The following is a 22,140-nucleotide window of genomic DNA, read 5'->3' on the forward strand; positions in this document are numbered from 1 at the left end:
CACCCTTGACTCCAACGTCAATTTAGCATTTGCCATTGACATTTAGAGTGTGGAAGGGAAGCTCCCATCAGCAGCTCCCACTGGAGGCTACTACATGAGGCTGGCATTTTCTGCTTCCATTTTAATAATATTTGAATATGTTAGATTCTGATATACAAGTTTAAATTTAGAACAATAACCTTCCTTTGAGTTATTGACGAATTCCCTGAGAATATAAAAATTGTGCTTTGAGTCAGGAACAGCTAAGAGCTCCTCGATCCTTTCAAAATTAGAACCTTGGACCTGTTTAAAATTGCCTGGTGTTTCTGAAGCATCATTTCACTTTAATATCACCACGTCATAATCTTCAAAAGCAATAAAGATATCTGAAACATATTTCTACATTCTACCAGCCTTAACTCAAAATACAGTGCTCCTGTGAGGGAACAGTAGAAAGATTCATAGGAGATGTGACAGCAGAATCAAATATTTTGATTGACCCAGCAATTAATGAGTTGAATTTGAAATGTTAACAAAATGCTCCAAGATTGATCAGTTACTTTTATTAACTTGAACACATTGATTGATTAATTAAACAACAACATAAAGCACAGATTGACATTTGGCCGGTTTTACACCCTGGTGTCTACAGCATACATTTTCGCTGTCTCTGTCCGAGGAGCCATGTAGGATTTGGCCATGGAAGCACCTGCGGTGGAATAGCGCTTCCTCATGGCATAAGGGTAGTTCCTCTCGGGTCCCACATCTGTTTCAAAGAGAGAAATGCAGAAAAATGAAAATAAGTATGACCCAGTTAATTTTCAAAAATAAAAAACTAGAGTCATTTTATATGCTATTCTCCAAAACAGACCAGTACACACATGCATAGACACATGCTTGTGTACACACTACACACACAGACACATACACACTCATGCATGCACACACATATGCATATATACACACACATTCAAACACACAGACACATATACATATGCACACACACACACACATGCACATATATACTGTCTCTTTTGCGCGCACACACACACACACACACACACACACACATGAGTCTCAGTTGAAATCATCTAGGAATCCTACATCTCAGATGAAGTTCTGAGTATTTCAAACTGAAGTTATTTTTATATCAAAAACGTGGCTGAATAATTTCCTTTGTTTTATGATGAAGAGATCTAGGTGTTTCAGGTAGATTTTTAGAAAACTAATATCATATATTAAGTTCTTTACCCACCCCCCAAAAAAAGTTGGCCCTCATGCAAGCTCTCCATTTAACCCTAAACATAAATTTATTGATTTAGTGAGGTTAGATGCATAACAATGATCATTATACATAAACTACTGGGGCATGTTTGGATACTAGACAGAGTTCAACTCTGGGTTTCCTTGGCCACTACTATCTACTACTAGAAATAGACCCTGAATACTACAATTCAGTTGTCTTTGAACAACTGAAACCATGAAGGATATCAGGGCCATTTGGTCTTATGAGATGTGTTTCTTTTAGATTGGGAAAGACAACCATAAAAGAGTAGCTCTTACTCTGCTTTGTCCTTACCTTTAAAGAGGTACAAACAGCAGGTGAGGAGACCTCCAGCTAAAAAGCAACCCAAAGACCCAGCCATTCCAAGCCAGCAGGACCAGCCAAATTTATATTGGATCCCAAGAAATATATTGTGTATAATCAGAGAAGAACGCTCGACATAAACATCCACAGCATACCACACAGAACCAATGATTCCAGGGGCACCTGAAAGAGACATGGGTGGGGGCAGGTTCAGGAATAATGCAGAGCATTCTTCAGACTTAAGTCACAAGGACCTGCTTATTGTTCAAAATGCATGGTGTCATCTGAAGCAGTGATATTGCTACTGTGATTGACGAACAATTGAAGTTTGGACAGCTTCTACTGTTGCCTTTCAGTGTCCCTCTTCACAAAACAAATCAGCTAAAATAAAAAACTCTGAGGGCAGCTTGTGTTGGAGAGGATGTGGAGTAAGGGGAACACTCCTCCATGCTGGTAGGAGTGCAAATTTGTACAGCTACTTTGGAAAGCGGTATGGTAACTTCTCAGAAAATTGGGAATCAATTTACATCAAGAGCCAAGGGATCCTCAATCATACCACAAGAACACTTGCTTAACTATGCTCATAGCAGCATTATTCATAATAGCCAGAACTTGGAAACAACCTAGATGTACCCCACCCCCCAACTGAAGAATGGATTTTAAAAAAACACATTTAAAAAATTTTTTTAATGTACATTTACATAGTTCTCATCTGTTTGTGTAACTCTAAAATGATTGTTACGATTCTTTTTAAAAGTTTCCCATTTTCCCAAAGTTATTTTTGTTTAGCCATGTATCACTTAACAGAGAAATTTGTGTGGTGGTATGCTATATACATGAGCTACATGTCATGCCTATGTGCACACACACACACTTACATGTATATAAAAATATCACAGCTCATCGCTTCCAAGGCCACAGTGAACAAAACAATTTTAAATTGAGGTCAATATCAGGAGAAAATAATGCAGTGAAGAAATGCAATAACCATGAGTGACAGAAGTCTGCTGTAACAGGGTATGATGCTTTACAGAAAACATTTTTTTTTAAAGTAGAAGGAGCACACTATAAAATAATGATAAAAATATACTAACTATATCAGCAGTTAGCATACTGTCAATTATCGTCAAGTAGCATGTTCTATAGTTGTGTATGTTCATCTGTGCCACATTGCCACAAATAAATGAGAAATGCCTTATGCTAGGACGATATGACGGTTACTGCATTCCCAGGGAAAATGAATTATTAGTTCCATTATGCTCTCATGAGGCTCCCATCATATATATGTCTTGTCCCTCAACAAAATGCTTTATGTGGCTCATGAGCATTTCATAAATGAAAATATTTAAAACAAAATTTGAAAACAGGAAACACAAATAATACAGAACATGTTTTCATTCTACGTTAATTTTCTTCTTTTTAAAATTTCAGTTTTTTTGAGACAGGATTTCTCTACACAGCCTTCACTCTCCTGGAACTCACCATGTAGATTAGGCTGGCCTCAAACTCACAGAAATCCACCTGCCTCTGAGAGCTGGGATTAAGGGTATGCACCACTACACTCTAGGCCTTCTACGTTAATTTTCAATTGAAAGTACATTCTGTTAAAAAAAATTCTGCTGCCAAGACTCTTGTCTGAAGCTCTTCTAGGTACCTGGTCAACACCTTCATGTAAACTGTGCTGTCTCAGACACACAGTCAACACCACATGTAATCATGTTGTCCAAGATATGCAGTCAAAACTAACTTGTAACCATGCTATTCCAAATGAAACATAGCCAACACCTACATGTAATCATGCTATCCCAGATACACAGTTAACACTCTCATATAAACTGTGATGTCACAGATACACAGTCAAGACCCACAGATAACCTTGCTGTGCTACATGGTTTTATATCAATTTTACATAAGCTAAAAAGGAGGGAACCTCAAGTATGAAAATGCCTCCATAAGTTCTGGTAGTGGGACGTCTTCTTAATTAGTGATTGATGGGGGAGGAGTCAGCCTATGGTGGGTGGTACCATCTCTGGACTGATGGTCCTGGGTTCTAAAAGAAAGCAGGCTGTGCAAACCATGATGAGAAAGTCAGTAAGCAGCACCCCTCTATGGCCTCTGCATCAGTTCTTACCTCCAGGTTCCAGCTCTGTTTGGGCTTCTGTCCTGACTTCCTTCCATGATGGACTATGATATGGAAGTATGAGCCAAATAAGCCTTTTCCTCCCCATCTTGCTTTTGGTCATGGTGTTTCAGCATAACAATAGTAACCCTAACTAGGATTCATGCTGTTCCAGATTCAGAGTCAACACTCACATATAAACTGGGCTATTCCAGATACGGTCAACATCCACAGATACAGCGAGCTATCTCAGATATGCAGCCAATACCCACATGTAAACTATATCTAATGCCGTTCAGTTCATCGTGCTGGGGGCAGAGGGGAAGATAAACACATCCCATGTTAAAAAATAAAACTCTTTCTTTTCTAGTCATCGCTGTTCCATATTTCACACCATGTCAAAAAGGGTCAAGAAATCACATCCCTTTTCCATTCTGACTAAAGCCCACAGATTAGCCCCTTGAACAACTGACTGGTTTGAAATGATAGCACAGGGGTCCACTATTCCAACTACAAACTGTGTATCAAAGGCCAGACCTAAAAGAGAAAGGCGACAAGTGGGAGGCAAGGCAATGAGTTGAAAAGGGTGTTTTGAAAAATGTTTGCCCCCTGAAAAACTCGTGTCTTCCCTCCCAGAGAGTTGCCAATATCTATTTTAGATATTATTTGGGTTTATGATTCTAATTGTTCATCCAAGCAATTCACACACGTAACTATTAAAAAAGGGCATGTTTCCTTCCCTTTCTACCACACTGCTACACTTACCAACTAATTAGAAAGACCTTTTTGCAAATTTCAAAGCAGACAGGCTTTAAAAAGGCTGGAGGGTGGGAGGAAGGAGGACAGGGGAATCCGTGGCTGATATGTAACATGACTAGCAAATCTTCTATATAAATTAAAAATAAAAAAAAAAAAACCTGTGTGTGTAGCAGACTAATTTGAGACAATATTTTTGATCCTTAGTTATCTTGGGCCATTTAATTTGACTGCATTTATTGTAACACCTGCAAGGATTTTCTTAAGTGACTTGACTTTTTGTTTTATTGTTTTATGAAAAAAGAGTATCTAGTGAAACCTTAATTTTTTTTCTAAAACAAATGGTATATATAAGAGCTGTACGCTGTGAAGAGGCAGGTATGGTGCCTTAAATGAGGAGAAGTGATAAATTCCAGTAGCACAGCCCGAGAATGATCATGGACTCACAGTCTCTGAACATCACAAACCAAACCAGTCAGTACCTGCAATAAGTAGTGTGGTCCCAGCAACAAAGCAGAGGCGAACTTTAATGTGTGGCTCACCAGGCAGGAACTTCACACAGTCGAGCCCAGGAGCAGGGTGACAAATCCAAAGCCAGCAAGAATGTCCGCTGTAATCATCAGTGCCCGGGTTGCCACCAGCTTCACTGGGAAAGCGTGGAGAAGAGGAGACATGGTAACTCCCACAAGAACATCACAGAACACGAGATTAGACACAGCAACAGCAGGCCACGCCCACAATTCAGAACTCATACTTATATAGGCTTCAGTATGAGCACCTGTAATTTCTCATGAAATTCAAAACTATCACGAAGCAGCTGCTGTGGTGGGATCAAAACTCTGTGTGACAGTTACACAGACTTCTACATAAGAAGGGCTGGGATATGGCTCAGAGACAGAACACTGTACTAGCATGCAGGAGACCTTGTGTTTCCTCCTAAATACTAAAAAGAAAGGAAATTATTTCCCAAATAGCGTATGAACTACTGTTACATTACCTGGATCATAGAAAAGATTAATGCATTTATTCCTTTCATTACATACTAATTATATTTTATACATAATAATCTGGAACCTCCCTGTCTTTAAATATTTTTTTCCAGTGAGGAAATAAAATTCTGGCTTATGTTTGTGGAAACACAGCCAATTTTCCCTGTTTAAAATTTTAAGATGTGTGTGATATACCTGCAGAAGAAAAAAAAATCAGCATACCTGGGGTGATATTTTATTTGTGCTCTAATAAGTAAAGCTTGCCTGGAGATCAGAGGAAAAAGCCAGCCATTATAAGTAAACACAGAAGTCAGGCAATAGTAGCACACTTTGGGATGCAAGGATGCACAATTGGGATGCAGGGATCTGTCTGGATCTCTGTGAGTTCAAGGCAACACTGGGGAACAGAGCCAAATGTGGTGACACACGCCTTTAGTCCCAGCACCAACCATAGAGGTCTGGAGGTCTATACAGACAGACAGGAAGTGACAGAGCTGGGCAGATAGGGGAAGTGATGTAGCTGGGCTGAGACAGCCAATGAGAGAACAGAACAGAAAGGAATATAGGTGTGGATATACAGCAAGTCACATTCTCTTTGGAAGCTGTGGAGTTGGTGAGGTGAGATTAGCTGTGGCTTTCCCTATTTCCCTGATCTCTCAGATTTTCACCCCATATCAGGCTCCAAGTTTTTATTTAATAAGACCATTTAGCAATTTGTCTACATGCACAAAATTTCCTCTTACCTTATCAGCAGGTGAGTATACTCTACACATATCCATATATTTTTATTGTGATGGTTCTTACTAACTGTCAACATGACAGAATCTGGAATTGCCTAGGAGACAAGTCTCCAGACACATGACTGGGGGATTACTTTGTCTCTAGGCCTGTCTACAAAGGATTCATCAGTGAAGTTAACTGAGATGGAAAATACCCATCTTGAAAGTGTACAGCACTGTTTCCTAGGTTTGAGTCATGGGCTATGTGAGCAGGATGAAGTGAACAGACCTCAAGTGTTCCCTTTTCTCTGCATCCCAATTGTGAGTGTAATGGGACCAGCTGCCTCAAGTCCCTATTACATTGACTTCCCTGCCTCAAAACCAAAAGAAAGATTAAGAATATTAAGCTTTGTGAGCTAGATTGTTTTACTTTCCTTTATTTCAACACACCTTCTTGATTATCTCTGGCATAGAAGAGTGGGCCCCTTACTGAGAAAACTTTGCCCCACCCAAGGCCATTAATGCCAATAGGATGAGTTAGTCTGATTTCATCCATATCTACATAGGCCCTAGTTTCCTCTCCTCTAGAGACTCTCCATCGTCTGTTCCATACAGAGGGTCTTTGTGAAACTCTAGGATTTGAGCCCATGGTCAGCCTGGTTCCAGGAAGGCAGACCTACAAGCAAAATGTTCAGGCTGGCTATGGAAGAATTTCATTTGGAGGGGGTTGAGTTCTGGCTACCAGAACAGGGTTAGCTTTCTTTATCTGGGTTGCTCAAATATTTTTGTGAAGAGAAGCCCCACAGGACAAATGTCCATCTGGAGTCACACACCCTAGGTATACAGGGCAAATTGTAGTAGTTATCGAACTTCGATTCTATGAATTTAGGATAAAATGAGGAGAAATCTCTACTCCTCATAGATAGCATCCTAACCAATAGAATATAGAGATGTTATTTTTCCAGAACACATCTTTATCATCACTGTCTTTAAACATATGACAATATTTAAATAAAAGTGAAAGGTCTTCAACTCATGAAAACTTAAGCAAGAACAAAGGACAGATATGAGATAGCACAAGCAAAGCATTAAAAGTAGCATATTAAAATATCAACAGTTATTTTCCTTAAGAAAAGTTCTAGGTCTTCTTCCACCACTGTATGTACCAACATTTAAAAGTTCTAATTCTTGATTGTCTTCTCAGACCCACAAGATGACTCATCAGATAAAGGGGTTTGTTTCCCAGCCTGAAGACCTGACTTCAATCCCTGAAACCCAAAAAGAAGGAATGAACTAACTCTCTGACCTTCACAACTGCACCACGGCACGTCCATGCCCCCACCCCCACCCCCATAAATAAGTAAATAAATAAATGAATAAACAAACAACATGGTAAATAAATAATTAAGAAAATAAATAAATGTTTGTCTTGTTGGCTTTGTCTACACATTGCATTTTTAGAATAGTCTGAAAGCTTGGTCATTCCTATTCATCAAATCATGTTGGTTATTTGTGTGTGTGTGTGTGTGTGTGTGTGTGTGTGTGTGTGTGTGTGTGTCTGTGTCTGTGTGTCTGTGTGTGTCTGTGTAGATAGAACTAACTGAATATAGGGAGGAAATGGAGGAGTCTTAAAACTTTTTTAAGCTCATCCTGAGTGAGGTAACCCAGATTCAGAAAGACAACCATGGTATGTACCTACTCATAAGTGGATATTAGATGTAAAGCAAAAGATAATCAGACTACAACCCACAGCTCCAGAGAAGCTAGGAAACAAAGAAAACCCTAATAGGGATGCCTGGTTTGCCCTGGGAAGGGGAAATAGATGAGATTTCTATGAATAAACTGTGGATGGGGGTGGGCAATAGAGGGAAGAGAATGGGGGATGAGAACATGAAGGAATGGGATGGTCTAGCTGGGACAGAGTTGGAGAGCAATGAAAGAGATATCTTGATAGAGGGAGACATTATGGGGTAAGGGAGAAATCTGGTGCTAGGGAAATTCCCAGGAATCCACAACGATGACCCCAGATTAGACTATTAGCAATAGTGGAGAGGGTGCCTGAACTGGCCTACCCTGGTAATCAGATTGGTGAATACCCTAACTGTCATCATAGAGCCTTCATCCAGTAACCTATGGAAGCAGATGCAGAGATCCACAGCCAAGCACCAGGCCGAGCTCCTGGAGTCCAGTCGAAAGGAGGGAACAGGGATTCTATGAGCAAAGGGCATCAGGATCACGATGGGGAAATCTACGGAGACAACTGAACCAAGCTCGTAGGAACTCACGAGCTTTAGACTGACAGCTGTGGAGCCTGCATGGGACTGGACAAGGCCCTCTGCATATGGGAGACAGTTGTGTAGCATGGTCTGTTTGAGGGGTCCTTGGCAGTAGGATCAAGATCGATCCCTCATTCATGAGCTGGCTTTCTGGAGCCCACTACCTATGGTGGGATGCCTTGCTCAGCCTTGATGCAGCGGGGAGGGGCTTAGTCCTGCTTCAACTGAATGTACCAGGCTTTACTGACTCCCCATGGGAGGCTTTACCCTTTTGGAGGGTAGGTGAGGGGAGTGAGGGAAGGGTGAGAGGGGGCATCTGTGGTTGGTGTGTAAAATGAATAAAAAATTTTAATCCAAAAAAAATCTTTTCTAAACAAAAATTTAATAAAAAAGCTTTACAAATTATGGTAAAAAATATTTCAGACACCTAACTCCAAAAATAGAGATGAAGATTTTTTTTGAAGATTTCTCTGTTTAAGTTTTTTTTTTTTTTTTCTGGACTAAAACAGATATCTGGGGAAAAAGAGCATTATACAGGACCTACTTTTCATTTATCTTCTCATGGGGCACTACCACCCATCATTGGCTTTGAAAGGTACTAATAGCACTTGCCTTTAGTAGCAGGACTGGTATTTCTGGGCATGGTTCAAAGTTCTAAGCAAATAAATCAATGCCTCAGAGAAGGATTGAGGCCATCAACAAGGGATTGCTAATTTAAAGATTGCTTTATTTATAAGAACATGGCCTTGGAAATATCAAGGTAGGATTTAGAGCTAAAAGAAAGTAAGATGAAAGAATCGACTCCAACACTGAGGGTGACGATCTCTCACATTTACTGATGTTCTCATGTCCTGATTCAATATCCCCCCCCCTCTCTCTCTGGCACTCATGTCCTGATCTGATACTCTATCTTAGATCTCTCTCTGCATCTGATACTCTATCTTAGCAAATCTTCAGTTGGGAAAAGAAAACCCAGGAAATTTCCCACTTGAGCTAAGTCATAGTTGTAACACATCTATGAATGCTATTCATCTACCTTGTCAGTTCTAATGATAAAATCACAACACCCAAAGGGTAATTTTTGAATAAATTATTGAAATATTTACTATGAGCCCACTGTATATAAGGCATTTTGTCAGGTCCCTTGTCACATAGATGAGACAATATTTTTACTATAAAAGGATTTACAAAATCAAGGGGAAAGGTGAAATATGATAAACATGGTTCAATGCACATTTCAAAAAATGATATCAATTTCTAATCACCAATATTTCAAATTAAATCACCAATACTGTATAGCAGTAAACATAAACAAATAGAAATTTGAGCTCAGTATCCCTTGGCAAACCCTTCCTGGCAAAAAGGAAGGTTTGCAGTGTACGTACAGGGGTGTTCTGCATATATGGAGTCATACTCGTCACAGGTTCGTATCCCATCGAAAGCATTGGTGACACACTCCCACCAGAGGCCTCGGCATTTTGTGCTCACCTGGAGGTGGGAAAAGACACTGTGTGAAACAACTCATGAAGCCCACTTCATTTCTTCGTGGTCAAATGGAAACTCTGCTATCATATTTGCTAGCAAAGTACAGTTTTTACAGGCATGATTAGAATTCTATTTGTAAAGCAATGCACATTAGAATTAGTTTCCCTTAAACGATGACAATTAAAGGCTTTCTAAGCCAAGAAATGAATTTACTTCCTGACTGGAGGGGGCATGTGGAGAAATAAGTCATGGCTGAAAGGGATGAAACCAGAACTAAATATATTCTTCTGTCTTTGAGTCATGCTTTAACATAAAGACAATCCATTTCACTTCCATGTCCTAACATTTACTCATAAATAAATCTATAAAACAATAGATGGTAATGGTAATGTCTCAAGTCTATCAGCAATGCACATTAATTCATCTTCATTACAGACATTGACTTTCATGAAGAAAGATGCTGTTTTATATGAGGTTCATAAATTTAAAATTAGCAAAGAAAACCAATAAAGGAAAAAGGCAGCAATAAATGACTGAGAATCTCTGATCATCTTCCTGCCTGCTATACTGACATATTACAAATGTTGAAGCTATGACATGAATATAAAAGAATCAAGAAGTGATCTAATGTAATTTGACAGGTGTCAACCACTTTTACTTGGGATTAGCCTGCAGATGACAATGTCCACTTAGAGCTAAACGGTCCCCGCGCCGTGAGTCTTCTAATCCTTTATTGGGGGACTGGAAGTCACCATAAACTTTTTAAAAAACAGTGGTAAACATCTCAGCAGACAGCCGTTTCAAGTGTTCTTGACAGAGTCATGAATATGGAGCAGAGACAATATGATTGTTTCTTCAGCCTCCATAACATACCCTATTACCTTGGAAATCTAAAGCTAGCCTAGAAAACTTTTAGCATTACTCTGGAAAGTCCCACTTTACACCCCATTCCCAAAGAATAAATAACACAGTAGGGTGGGGGAACAGCCACAAAGGGAGAGGTGCTGAAATGGTACCCATAGGAGGGAGAGGACAGACAAATATTTTTCAAAAAAGAAAATCACATTAACATGAGCATAGTAATATAGCAACTCTGAAACTCTCGCCCATGTTCTGCTTGGAGCCTGATAAAACTCTACGGATACTCTCATTATTGCTTTTTGTGTAAACTACTTGTAACTGGTAATGATTAACGATCATATTGAGTCTATACTTTAAAGCATCTGCTATTGAAGTATATTATCATGCCATTTGTTTCTTAAATAGCGTGAATGAGATATTATCATCCATTCACAAATAGGGAAATGGAGGCATGGGAAAGGGAAATACTGTAACAGCACAGTCATTAATAATGCAGTAGAGAAAACTCCAAATGAACTATAGGTGTATGTGTGTGTTCCCAAGCTTTGCTTGTGGTGTGCTTAAAACACATTTAAAAAAAATCTATTTCAAGCTAAGGTATCCAGGACTTGGTACTTGAATGTTGGAAGACAGCCTTTGGTGAAGTGGCCCTAACATGATTCTCATGCCAAGGTTCTCATTCTTCAAATCACCACTTTGGCAGGCTGTCCCTCCGGTAATGCTGTAGATTTTATGGACGATTATCTGACCTAGAGAAACACAGAGTTCAAGGTTCATAGGAAGAAAACCAATCTGGTGCAAGCTGACACGATGATTTCTAAAAGAAAGATATGCACATATACACATACATGAGCATGAGCTTGAAACACAGACTGACACTTTTAATAGCTTTGTTGTAATTTTGGGCAAGATCTTCCATTTTTTTTTTAAATTTCAATTTCCTCACCTGTATACAGGAGATAATAATAGGGTGATTAAAAGTATTAAAAATCACTAATACATAGGATAAATTATTAGCTCAAATGAAAATGCTAACACATTTTTAAACACCATGAATTAAGTAATTAAATTATATAGAGTTTCACTAAAAATGATGACAGAAGAAAGTTAGACAAAACAGGATGAGTGACAGCCTTCTAAAAGGTTCAACCAGTCGGTGACCATGGCCCTCTTTGCAGATACGATCGACTGAAAGGCCTGAAAGAAGATATGGCGTTGGGTTGTACTGATGGATCCTGAACTAATGGATAATGGTGTCCTTATCATATGTCCACAAATGAAAGGCACACAGGCAGAGGAAGAGAAGCAGGCCACAGAGGAGGCCACAGGAACACGGCAGTGATGGGAGTCACATCAGAGTCCCAAGTCACGGACAACTCAGAGCCACTAGAATCTGGAAAGATCCAGAGCAAGTCTCCCTGGAGCATCAGAGGCAAAAATGAAGCCTTGCAAAGATCTTGATTTTAAAGTTTGGGCCTTCAGGACTATGAGAGAATGATTCCCTTAAGGTCATTTATGATGGCTGCCTCAGGAAACTGATACAGTTAGGGTACACACTGACACACTAGCCTAGGAAGGAAAGCAGGCCTTGGTAGTCCGTGTCCTCAGTCTCTCATCTCACAGATTCAGTTTATCCTAACTTGAATGGTACACTATGGATATGAAGGCATTGCTCCGTGATCAAACAGTGAATTTTTACATTTTCCTACCGTCTAAATCATCCAAGAAAACATTCATGCTGCAATATACATGATCACTCCTGCTACACATGATGTAACTCACACAATCCTTAATAATAAGGGTATTCAGCTATAATCCAGTACCGGTGTCAATTTCAAGGCTATTGATCATTTACCTGCCATGACCATATTTCGAAAAGCAATGAGGTCATTAGAGGAAACAAGGAATCCAATTCCATTAGGTATTAATGCTCAGGGGCATACTGTTAAATTGCTTGGTATTCACACTCAGCTAAGATACGTGAGAATAGTGGCTGTAATTAACTAAACTTGTGTGTTAATACGGCACTTACTGCAGACGCCCTTAAAGGTGCCTTTGTGCACAAAAGACAAGGTTAAAAGATTTTTATGTTATCATTTTAGGAAAGCCCTCCTGCTACAGTCTATCACTTTCAGCCAGCCTCACCGGCTGCGATAAAACGGCTTATTTAACTGTTTTACAAGGTAAGTCAACAGAAATTCTTGAAAGCCTTAAAATAAGGTTCTTTAAAGGCTAACTAGTGCTTAAATAGTGTAGCTAACCTTTCTTAAAGGGCAAAAACTATAAAATTGGAACTAATCATTTTAATCTCACAGGGTCATTTGAAATAGGAAATTCGAATGTTGAGCTTACTCCTTTTAACATGCACTCGGTGTGTTTATAAATAACACAGGCAGCAATGCTGAAGGGATTTTTGCTTCAGTGACGTCGTCGTTGCTCCCAAGAGTGAGATGGGGATCATTTCCCACACAAGGAGATGAAGTGTTCCAAAGCATCAGGAAAGCAGAAGCCACAGCGCATCTCCCGACTACTTGTCAATACTCCAGTGGAGAGATGCCGCAGAGAGCCCAGACACCTGGCTTCCCTTGCTCGCGTGGGTAGCTTCGTCTCCTGGCCTCCTTGTGGATGGCAACATTTAGCATGAGTGGGTGGCTGCTTGTCATCTAAGTGAGGTTGTTCTCATCATGTCCCTGCAAAGTCCATTTCACTCATACACAGTAGCTGCCTGGTTCCTCAGTATACTGAATGATTCACACTTGGTCTATACTAAAAATGATGTTCCTTGCTGTCAAATTTCTACCTGGAATTCAAGCCCCACCCCCTTCAAAGACATTCCTTCTTCTATAAGGCACCCCTCTATGCTCTTTCTAGCTGGAGTTTCTCTCTTCCTACTCTGTGATTCCCCAAGAATTTGTGTACAATGTCTTGTTCTAATCTGTATCACTGAATGCTTGTCATGTTCTAATTGCCATGTCAACTAATGTTGGGAATACAGCAACAGCAAGGCAGATGTGACTCCTTGTTTCAAGGATCCTGTTAATCCCCTTCTTGGTATATAACAGATGCTCAATAGATATTTACTGGAGAAAAAGTCTGTCAATTATTGTCAACCCACACAAATGCATATTAACTCTGCTTTGAGATCTGAAATGCAAAGTGGCCAATACTACACGATGCACATTTTGCTCCTTATGTACATATGCTCAGTTGTTAACTCATCTTTTTCTTTTGGTTTGATGCAACAGAGATTCAGTTCATTAGCCCAAGCTATACTGGAACTTGCAGCCATCCTCCTGTCTCAAACTCTTGAGTTCTGCAATTACAAAGATGGACCACCAGACAAAACAGGATGAGTGACAGCCAACCAGTCAGTGACCATGGCCCTGTTTGCAGATATGATCGACTGAAAGACCTGAAAGAAGATACGGCGTTGGGTTGTACTGATGTGTGTGTGTGTGTGTGCTTTTTAAGCAAAATCAACAAACTGTAACAGTTAAGTTCAGGAGATGAAAAACTATATTCTAACTGGAGATTTACACTGACTTAGTGTTTCTCTAAAAACCTTTAGAAATCATATCAGTATTGAGAATGTCGAAGCAGTTGTCTTCTAAAGATTCTGTCCTATGGCACAGGCTGCCAGACCCCTCCATGACTAAATGACTTGACCCCCACCCCAGAACCTATGAGAACACTTCGATTTTGATATAATTCTCTTGTTGCATACATTAAAGACTGTCTTAAAAAATTTGCTCAGTGTCAGAGGTGACAAATTATATTTCAGTAACAGTTAGGTTTTTCCCTTTCTATATAAAATTTTCTCTCTTTGAAGAACCAAGCAGAAAAGCCTCATCATTTAGGCCAAATCCACTTTTTCGTCAGCCTCACTAAACAGCCACAGGGAATAGATCTTTAGTTCTTACAAAACAAAATGTTCTTACTAAAATGATGGGGCAAATGCATGTATTAGTTCTTTAAATTGTAGCAAGGTATAAGACCCTGCTTTTTAAAAATATGGTTGTTTCGCCATAGACATACTTCTTACTTAGGGTTCAATGTCAGTTTTTAAAGATCATCTTTTGGGGGCTGGAGAGGTTGCTTAGCAGTTAAAAGCACTGGCTGTTCTTCCAGAGGACCCAAGTTCAATTCCCAGCACCCATAGGGCAGCTCACAACCATCTGTAACTCCAAGATCTGACACTCTCACACAGATATACATGCAGGTAAAACACCAATGCACATAAAATAAAAGTAAATAAATTATTTTTAATCATCTTTCATTCATTCCCTCAGCAATATGCTACATATTATAGCACATTCTCCCTGAGTTCATGTGTACAAATGCATCCTAAGCTCATGTGGACCTCAGTGCAGTAGGAAATCATAAACTGCATAGGAATTTATGCAGCCTCAAACGTCTGCTAAAAGAACTTAAAATAAAACAGGAGGCAAACTGGTATATAAATAATCAGTGCACATATTATATATAATAATTTTAATACATACTTTATGTCTAGAAGAATTATAACATCAGTAAGGCAAATAGAAATCTCAGGAGAAAACCTGATTATGAGGTTGAAATAAATTCTAATGTGAACAACCTTCTTTTGAAGTAATAAAAATTTAATCATAACAGTGCTCAGAGTATAGCAATTCCCAGGAAATAATTAACAAAAAATTAACTGGAAATTGAATCATCCTACGCAAACATTTTTTTTTTCCTCCTTCTGGTAATGGAGAGACCAGCAACTTTCTTAAGAAAGTATTGTTTCTACTCCTGCAAGATAATAAATAACTACACATCCTGCAAGAGAGTTAGCATCATAATAATGTGATTAATCCTCCTAACCCTTGTTTATTGTAAGCATTCACAGGTAGACAGATAGCTTCTGCTATGGGACCCCATTGTCTGCCTTGCTCCTCAAGTTAAGCAATAATCAGTCATAAGTATAAAGCTGGGCAAATCACTGCCCAGAGAAACAAACAACATTCCTTTGAGAGGATCGATAGCAGAAATGAGGCCAGAACTTCAGTCTTCAATCTCTCAGTTCAGAGAGCATTACACAAAATGTCATCTCCTCCCCCAGAACAAAACAAAACAATGAACTATAAATTAATCATAATATATCTGACGCTTATTGGCTGATCTGTGTTTACCTGATGCTGTGGTAAATACTTTGTAATGCACAGGCTCATTTAACCCTCACAAGAAGCTATGTCAGAGGAGTTACCTTTCTCCCTATAGGGGAGACGAATGAAATTTAACCTGGGTACTTCTGACATTGGGTCTAGTCTATATACTTCCCCACTGACAAACTCTTTCTGCCGCCATGCTAAGCTAAGCCAGGGGGAAAAAAAATTATGGTGTTGCGGAGAGCATGCTCCATAACTTCAGTATAGAAATTCATATTTCCATTTGACCACTGGGTAAGTGATCCCATAATCCTGCCAGCGACCCCAAGTTGGTAAGGTGGATTTCAACCTAGGCTTCTTTCTCCCCATTACCTTCTTTAGCACAGGCAGTCCATCACCAACCCTACCCATCTGAAATACAGTTTCCCACACCTTTCCACATCTTTCTACACTTACTACCATTATGGTTCAAACAACTTCTGTTTTCCTCCTTATTTATGCAAACATTCTCTAAATGGTCTCTTTATAGCTTGTTTTGCCCCCTTGAAACATCCACCAGGAGCAGCCAGAAAGGCTGATATTTTTAAAAGACATGTATATATTTGCCTACAGTGAGGCACTCTTGCCTATGGGGATCAGACCTATATTTTGCATAAGACTTTAAACCTTTGATTACCTAACCCCATAATTTCCTGTCTACATCAGAAAATATGGACAACACCACAAACATACAACACTACCTTGCCTATAGCTCTGTGCATTCCCGATGTTTAGTTCAAACACTCTCTCCTCTGGTTCATTCACTTGCTTTTGCAGCCCTACTTTAGAGGAAACTTCTCAGAAGACTCCTCTGAGTATCCAAAGCAGAGCATAATGTTCACTCATGGCTGCTCATCCTCAAGCGTAGCACTTGACACACCGAACTGGAACCGTGTGTTCACCAATTCATGTCCCCCACTACACTGAGAATCACCCTCAGATGCTTCAGAGTGCACAACCCCAATAACCAGGGAGCCACTCCAGTGACAGCCCTACCGTAGATGCTCAGGAATGTTTGTGGGGCAAGAGGAGATAGAATGAACATAAAGAGGAAAGGAGAGAAGGAAATGAGAAGGATAAAAAAAAAAAAAACAAAGGAAAGGAGATGAGGGAAAGAGGAAGGAGGGAGAAAGAAGTCACAGGATGTGGGGGAGATGTTGAAGACCAGGATGTGGCAAGGGAGGGATGAGAAATGAGTATACGGAATAGAGTGAAGCGAGAGAATAGTCACACTAAATTCCCAATGGAGGTTCTGTTGTTGATGTTATTGCTGTCTTTCCTAAGGAAGCTCTTCGTATCTTTGGTCCCTTAATAACTAACCATTGCTCAGGGGTTGCAGACAGTCGGGGCATCCAGATGCTAAAGAGGACGGTGACAAAAGGGACCCCTGAATTTAACTCCATCTTACATTGGAGGAAAGAAAACTGAAGACAAAGTGTGTCTTCGCCTGAGAGAAGGCAGTTAATATGCGCTAAGAGCTGAGTGACTGCAGGCTTGAAAAACCTCGGCCCCTTCTCTTCAGCACCCATCTCTTCCCAGGAACAACAGACTTAAGGTTATAGTGAGGGCAGGAGAGCATCTCAGCCCATTGTTTAGGGTCCTGCCCACTGTTCTTCCTGGGTGCTTTCTTTTGTCCTAATGTTTTTATTGAATACAAAGAATTTCACCCTTCAAGGCAGGTGCATCATAGTAAAACCAAAGAATATCTTTCCTTGTGCCTTTCTTTCTGCCTCTTGCTTTGAGTTATATTCTTTTTACAAGCCAGGAGCTTTCCCTCATTCTGTATTTTTACCACACTGGCCTGTCATCCAAAGCCCCTGCTGCCATTCCTACGCTTTGAAATCGCATCGTTTGGAGGCTTATGTTGAGAGCCCGTTCTTCCGCAAGACCCATTTCAATACGCCTAATGGGAAAGGACAGCTTGCTCATCTCTGCTCCGATGGTATTCTGCTCATTTACTCCTCAAATATGAACTGATCTGTGTCATTTGTTATAGTTCATGCTTATCTTTTTTTTCCACCTGCACTCAGCGTCTCTTCCTGAAAGGCAAGATGCATTCCGGCCTTATCGTTGCCTCTTTCAGTATCATGGGCACCGTGCTTCTTCATGACATACAATTTATGTATTTGCCGAGTTGAACTGAACCATAGAACCAATTTTCCAACCCACATGTTTATACTAACAAGGCCATGAGCCAGAATACTTCCTCTGCTGCTTCCAATGGTTTTATCTACATATTTTTATTGCACTTACTTTCTTCCCCACCAACAATTGTTTAAAGAAGGTAAAATGTTAGTGTGGACTAGTGGTGGTTAAGTAAAAGACAGAGAACAGCCTAAATGGGCCAATGATGATCAGGACCTTCTAACTTTTGCAGAAAATATCGAATTTTGTCCTGACCAATTAAAGAAATTATTGAGAGAGATTGATGTCTCTTTAAAAATATTGATAGATGGGGATCGTGAAAGAAGAGCTGAGGCTAGTACAGACAGGGTAGTTTCCACGTGCAGCCTCTATGGACAACACATTTCACTGAGAGGAAATGGAAAAGACGTTAAGAAATATCAGCTTTTCCAAGGTTAGGATTTACTTAAAGTGAATAATCTGGGCTGCTCATCTCATTCCTTTGAACTGGTGGATGTTCTTGTGCAATGTGGAGGGCAAATTGATTGACAAGCTACAGTGAAAGGGAGACGCTGTTTCCACGCCAGTGTTCCTGCCTCCCTCTCAGCAAGCCTGGCTCTTCTTCAGACTCTATTTCTCAACGGAGAAGGTTAACAACTTTCTCACTCAGAGCAACAAGACTTTCAAACTGCTTCAGAAAATATTTAATCAGAGGCTTTGGGTGGGATTTTACATATTTTAAAAACATTTTTTAAAACTCAATTTAAAGTATACTCAAGTGCAACCTATTTTTCTATTGATCACCAATGACTGGCAGCCTGAATAATGACAAACTAACAGTAGCAGAGTGTTAGATCTACACTTTGCCCTGAGCACTGTCCAAAGGGCACTTTTCCCCCTGCTTCATTACTGCATCCCCGGACTCACTGCAAAGCAGACGACCCAGAGGACTTCAATTTTATAACAGTTTTTGGAACACATCAACTCTCAGCATTAAAGAGGCATTTATAACGTCATTGGTTTTGAAATGTCATGTAGAAATCAGAAGAAATTTAAACACACACACACACACACACACACACACACACACACACAGAATGGCAAAGATTCCACAATGAAACAGGGGAAAAAAAATGTGAATTTCACTTCTAACACCAGCTTAAGAGTCTAATAGACAGAAGTCACATAAAAACATGTCAGCTCCCCCCAGATCTTCCTTAGCCTTCATAGACATGACACCAGAGCATTGGGGGTTTAGACCATTCCCCCAGGACACACAGAAAAGAAAAGATAGACTAACCTCTCCCTCTTCTGAGTTCCTCACTCCATAATATTTGTCTGACCTGCATTTTTCTCAGTCCCACCAAGGAAAAATTTTGAAGATCTGAATTTTGTTCAGCTCTGCCTTGCTCATATCCCTACTTACTATACCACAGTAAAAACTTCTGAACTTTCCTTTTTACAATTTTTTTTTTCAATGAGAAAAAAAAATCAAATTCCCAAGGGTAAGTTCACCCAGTTATCTCACCCTAAGTGATAGCAGCTGCAATGTAACCATGTTTAAGCTTAAGTGGAGTTCTTAAGTCCACAGCTGTTCCTGAACGCTGAGAGGCACCGGGAAGACTTTTCCCCAAGTTTCCTCCTGCTTAAAGTAACTTGTCCCCGTGCTGCATCAACTTAGTGGTTTTAGACACCTTGAGTTCCTTTCCCAAAGAGCTGGGATTACTTTCTCTCTTTCAGAAAGTCTTGCACAGAATTCACTTGCTCAACACCTCAGATAATTAGCTTTGGAATGTCTCTCACAGGAGTTGGACATCTGCTATCAAGGTTGGCACATTTATCTTAGAAAAAAAAAAAAAAAAAGGCTGGGACTGTCCCAGTGCTTAGCTTGCTAAATAAAAAAGGGAGAGGTATAATTATACTTGTGAAAATTGCCCTTAGAAAAATAGATGGATTATTTAATTACCTCATCTGTGAAATGGGACAACAGTACTTATGGCATAACCACTTAGTGTTAGGGTTTAAATAAGCTCACAATGTTAAGATTCATTAAGGATCAATTTACCCTTGCTGGCTATCTTTGCTCACATTAATCCTACGAAACACACTGGTTTGGGTTTGGCAGTAAGGCTGACAGGAGTTTTAGATCAAAACCGAGATTACTGGCTTCTTACCTCTAGAGAGTCATCAGCATTCACCATCCAACAGTCTGTCCAGGTAGCCACAATCAAAAACCCGGTGGAGAAAAGGGCCAAGAAACAGGCAACATACTGAAGAAGATCCCTCATGGCAGCAAGCAACCCGCGAAGAGACACATGGGCAGATGCCAGCCCAGCTGGAATGCTATTGGCCTCTGATGCCGGTCCCTGGGGCCAAGAGTGCCCAGTCTCTTACTGTTCCTCACACCCCTCTTGCAGGCACCTTAAACGGCAGAAAGACTTGTACAAACAGGCTGTAATCGAGCGAGGGTCCTGGAGGTCACTATCCAGCTGCTAGGCTCCCAATCAGAAGCCAGGGCAGGGGAATAACTGAGCACATTATGGTGCATGGGAGATGGAGCCCTGGCTGTGAGCTAATGGGAACGTATGGTCACAGAGGCCTGTGGCTGTGCCAAGATGGAGGACGGAGGAAGGATCCCCGGCAGGGCTGGAGCCTGTAAACTGATCTTTCTCAGGCCCTTAGGAGAGGGAGCTGTTCTCCTCCCCCTTGGAAGGTGGCTGTATGGTTGACTGATTGCGATTTTATTGTTAGACTATTTTAATATCCCCCGACTACCTTAGACAGACAAGCCACCAGTGAAATTATGCTAAGAAGGTACTAGCTCAAGCAAGTTCACATTCCAAAGTGTTGGGCAGAACACTTGGCAGGAGGCAGGGCCAAGGACCCTACCTAACCTTTCAGGTCAGGCCTGGGAACAAATGTGCACATGTGAGTTATTGTTTTTTCTTTATTGACACATAACATTTGGACACACTTATGGAGATGAGTGTGGCTCGTTAACTTGTCAGTTAAATAAAAACTCAAGCACCTACCCTCAAATCACAAAAAGTAAAAACACAACGATTTTCAATAGCATCCAAATGTATAACAATTACAAAAATACAAAATTGAGCTATTTCAATATTTTCTTTCTTAATGCAAGATATGGTCTTTGTGTGTGTGTGTGTGTGTGTGTGTGTGTGTGTGTGTGTGTTCAGCTGGCTTACTGTTGACTTACTTTAAAATATACTCATGAAACCATGCTAAATGACTTACAGACATGGTAGTAGGCTCTACAGCATGTTAAGATAGCATCAAAGTCCCCATTGTGCTGGATCCATAGCTCTTAGAGTAGCAGTTCTCAACCTGTGGGTCTCTACTTGTTAGGAGGTCCAATGATCCTTTAACAGGGGTGACCTAAGACGATTGAAAAACACAGACACTTCCATTACGATTCATAACAGCAGCAAAATTGCTGTTATGAATTAACAGAATCAAAAATTAAGAGTCATGAACTAGCAACAAAATTAAAAGTTATAAAGCAGCAGCAAAAATAATTTTATGGTTGGGAGTCACCACAACATAAGGAACTGTATTAAAAGGGTCACAGCATTAGGAAGGTTGAGAATCACTGTCGTAAAACAAGAGCTTATGTGGTTTTTTTTTTTTTTCTGTTTTAAATGCTCTATTATAAGTCAGTACAGGCACTGTGGGAGACAATGGAGATTCCTCAGAAACTAAAAGTGTAAACATGTAATTCAGCACTCTCACTCCTGGGTCTACATTCAAAAGAAATGCAATCAAGATCCTGCCCAGACTTCTTCATTTTGGCTTAGATGGATAAAACCTAAGGGTTCATTCACCAAGAACTGTATAGAGAAAGTGTGCTGTCTATAGATGAGGTAATACCCTTCAGCCATAAAAAAGGATGAAATCCTGTCTTTTTCAGTGACACCAGTGAAACAGGAGGTCATTAAGTGAATAAGCCAGGCACAGATAGAAAGATGCCGCATTGCATCCATTGTTTGTAGGATCCCAAAAACACTGATTTCAAAATAGATGAAGTGGAATGGTACTTATCAGGGACTGGAAAAAGC

The 22,140-nt window shown here is 40.1% G+C and overlaps 1 protein-coding gene across 1 annotated transcript; it reads right to left on the reverse strand.

Annotated features, from left to right (window-relative positions):
- Window positions 1-520: 520 nt before the first annotated feature.
- Window positions 521-20,746, reverse strand: Cldn16 (claudin 16). The gene is given in 6 exon segments (XM_028875159.2): window positions 521-745; window positions 1,559-1,750; window positions 4,925-5,014; window positions 5,017-5,088; window positions 9,812-9,914; window positions 20,239-20,746. Coding segments are annotated over 6 exon segments (705 nt in total). The 5' UTR covers window positions 20,353-20,746; the 3' UTR covers window positions 521-611.
- Between the last annotated feature and the right edge of the window lie 1,394 nt (window positions 20,747-22,140).

This window comes from Peromyscus leucopus, chromosome 12 (genome assembly GCF_004664715.2).
Source record: "Peromyscus leucopus breed LL Stock chromosome 12, UCI_PerLeu_2.1, whole genome shotgun sequence".
NCBI classification, from domain to species: Eukaryota; Metazoa; Chordata; class Mammalia; order Rodentia; family Cricetidae; genus Peromyscus; species Peromyscus leucopus.